The sequence below is a fragment of the Amphiura filiformis genome, chromosome 3 (genome assembly GCF_039555335.1).
Source record: "Amphiura filiformis chromosome 3, Afil_fr2py, whole genome shotgun sequence".
Classification (NCBI taxonomy): domain Eukaryota; kingdom Metazoa; phylum Echinodermata; class Ophiuroidea; order Amphilepidida; family Amphiuridae; genus Amphiura; species Amphiura filiformis.
In genome coordinates, this window is record NC_092630.1 from 16,153,083 (window position 1) to 16,156,120 (window position 3,038).

At 37.1% G+C, this 3,038-nt stretch overlaps 1 protein-coding gene across 1 annotated transcript; it reads right to left on the bottom strand.

Annotated features, from left to right (window-relative positions):
- Positions 1–206: 206 nt before the first annotated feature.
- Positions 207–2,715, bottom strand: LOC140147089 (QRFP-like peptide receptor). The gene is made up of 2 exons (XM_072168861.1): positions 1,931–2,715; positions 207–498 (listed from the first exon to the last, which is right to left on the bottom strand). Exons 1-2 carry the CDS (start codon positions 2,713–2,715, stop codon positions 207–209), a joined length of 1,077 nt encoding a protein of 358 aa, XP_072024962.1.
- Between the last annotated feature and the right edge of the window lie 323 nt (positions 2,716–3,038).

The window sequence follows — 3,038 nt, forward strand, 5'->3', positions numbered from 1 at the left end:
GTAAAAACCACTAGACGCGATGTTACACCACACCTGTTATCGTATGTCTGTCGGGTACATGGTGCCCGGGAATGGTGCTAGTCAGATACGCCGCTAGTCCGAACATAAAGTTCATATACTAATATAACTTTCAGGTGTGTGCGAAAACAAAATAGGCTAATCCGAAATAGAAAACGATGCGACTTGTCGGCCTGAAGCTGTGCATTTCATATTCGGACTAGCGGCGTGTCGGACGGACGGATGCCCTCTTGTTTATTTCCTCCAGCAGTCATTTCATCAGAAAGATTTCGACTTTCCGTGCTTATAGCGAGTGTTGTAGACTTGCCAATGTCAGCAGCAGATGTAGTCTTGGATGAGTCTTTGGCAGTGCTGCAAAGCAGAAGCTGTCGCAAGCCATTACGGAAATTTGGGTTGGTAAAGGCATAGATGAAAGGATTGATGATGCTGTTCAGGAAAGCGAGTTGACTAAAATATCTAAGGCATGTTCCAAAAAAGATTCTGAAAAGATAAGATATAAAGTTTTAGAATACACTAAGTATGGAACATATGTTTAACGCTACCGCAATCTTGATCAGACCCTCGTCTAACAATGCCTAAATCAAAACAAATCTTCCATCGTTAACTTGAAGTCTGAACACTACGACGCAGTATGCCAAGAGTAATATTTACTGCTCTATCACGACTAAAGGACATAACTGGACAACAGTTTGTAAATCCTGGATTGCATATGTTATATAGTAGTCCAGTCAATCTAAACAAATTAGTGGTGTCACCCACCACTAATTGCAACAGAATTGTTTTCACTTTTATACATTTTAGAGATGTCCCTGAACATCATACCAAAAATATACCAAAATATACTTGGTGGAAAGGTAGTTTTTGGCGGGAAAAGGTCATACAGGGTCAGATTTCAAAATTGCTTTAATCTTTCTAAAAACTATACCAAAGCATTCCTCTAGTCTTAAGGATTCAGAAAAAGTATAGTTTGTCATATCTGTGATGTACCATTCTCAAGTTATAAGCAAAAATGTCAAAGGTCAAATTTTGAGCTCCACGTGGGTCAACTTCGAAAAAATGCTCCGATCTCCTTAAAAATGGTCTCAATGTGTTCGTCCTTTAAAAACACTCCAAAATAAGAATAGTTTGCCATATCTTGGATGCTTCGTTACCTAGGTAGCAGGGTAAAAGAGGTCATTGACCATTGAACTCTATTGACCCCGACCTAGTTTTCGATGTTACGCATGTAATTAAACAACCTAAACAGTGCAAATATTCTTTAAATGAATTATGTTTGCAAGCCGAACAATTTGAGACCATTTTGGTTTAAATCAGACAATTTTAGTTTTTAACCTCTGTTGAACCCAACATTTGACCTTTGACCTTTTCGGCTATAACTCAAGAACCGTACATCACAGGTATGGCAAACTATATTTTTTCTGAATCTTTAGGACTAGAGGAATAATTTGGTATAGTTTTTAAAATGATTGGAGCAATTTTGAAATTTGACCCTGTATGACCTTTTTCCCGCCAAAACTACCTTTCCACCAAGTATATTTTAGTATACTTTTGTATGCTGTTCAGGGACATCTCTGACATTCATAGGAGTGAAAAAAATTCTGTTGCAATTAGTGGTGAGTCAAAACCCACTTTGACTGGACTATAGGTAGATACCAACGGATAGAAGACATCAAAATTAAGTGACAAATTTAATTTCGGCAAAATGTCATGTATACTCTTTGTGCTCGTTGTGGTAAAGTGACAAAACACAGGTAAAATACAAGGACTATATTCCCACAATTTACATGATTTATGAACAAGACATTGAGAAATCATAATCAAAAGTATTTTGTAATTGCGATTGCGCATTTCAAATATAAAATTATTAGTGAAAATGTACGATATAAAAATTCGTAAGCCAAATTACTAGTACCTTAATGGCACCAAACCGACCAAGAATCCAAGAAAACAGATTTGATCTGCAGACCAGCACAGGATAAACATGATAACAACCACACGAAGCATAGCCACAACTTTAGCCTTAACTTCTAGCGAAGAAAACGCGGGATTGCCTTTTGAAACATCACGTTGTAGCAACTTTTGTCTTTCCAAATAAATTTTCACTGTTATTGCAATCTGCGTTATCAGCATTATGACTACAGGAATAAGGTATTTCAAAAGAAATGACGCAACGCCGACTAATTCTGGTATCCAAGGTGTCAGCCAAACGATCTCACATGTACCGTCTACACTCTTCCAGATAAAGAACGAGTAACTGTTAAGAACAACACCGACAATCCAAATGTACATTGCAATTTTAGATCGCGAACCTTTTGAGAACACCATCGGGTACGTAGATGGTTTCAAAATAGCTAAATATCGCTCTATGGATACGGCTGTAAGTGTAAACACAGAAACTGTGATCGATGTCCACATAAATACTGCAGATGTTACCACTTTGCAATATATTTGTCCACGCCAATCTGAAGGTACATTCTTCAAACCTGGCACAGGAATTATGAGAATGGAGGTCATCAAGTCTGCCACAGCAAGAGCCACAAGGAGCTCATTCGTCGCCGATTTTGACTGACGTTTTTGATTGTAGACTGCTATGACAAGTCCATTTCCTACCACACCAATAAGAGCCATAATAAGTTGGGAATATGTTGTCCATGTCCACGTGAATATCACAGAAGTATCCGGTGTAGCAGTTGACATGTTGCTTTGGAACATCTTGCATGAGAATCATTCAGTTTGAGATTATTCCTAAACCAACTTTGCTAGTAGGTATCTTATATGATGAATACTCCAATGTATTGTTGCTTGTTCTGGCCTTTGTATGTAATTATTGGTAATTAATTGGTTTGCCAAAGCAAATAATCATTCATAGCGTGATTATTAATTATTTTTGGTACCTTTTATATTTTCTAACCAGAATGGTGAAAATGATTAAAATCGAGTTGTTATTGCTATCATCTTCATACATGACTTGTTTTCATATGAAATACTCGGTATGATTTAATTTAAAAAAATCTTGTTGC

What these genes read in the sequence shown, in the direction of transcription:
- LOC140147089 (XM_072168861.1), bottom strand. Translation starts at nt 2,715, where the DNA reads ATGTCAACTGCTACACCGGATACTTCTGTGATATTCACGTGGACATGG. An exon ending in GTCGGTTTGGTGCCATTAAG is followed by an intron (nt 499 to 1,930) that starts GTACTAGTAATT and finishes TTATCTTTTCAG; the next exon opens with AATCTTTTTTGGAACATGCC.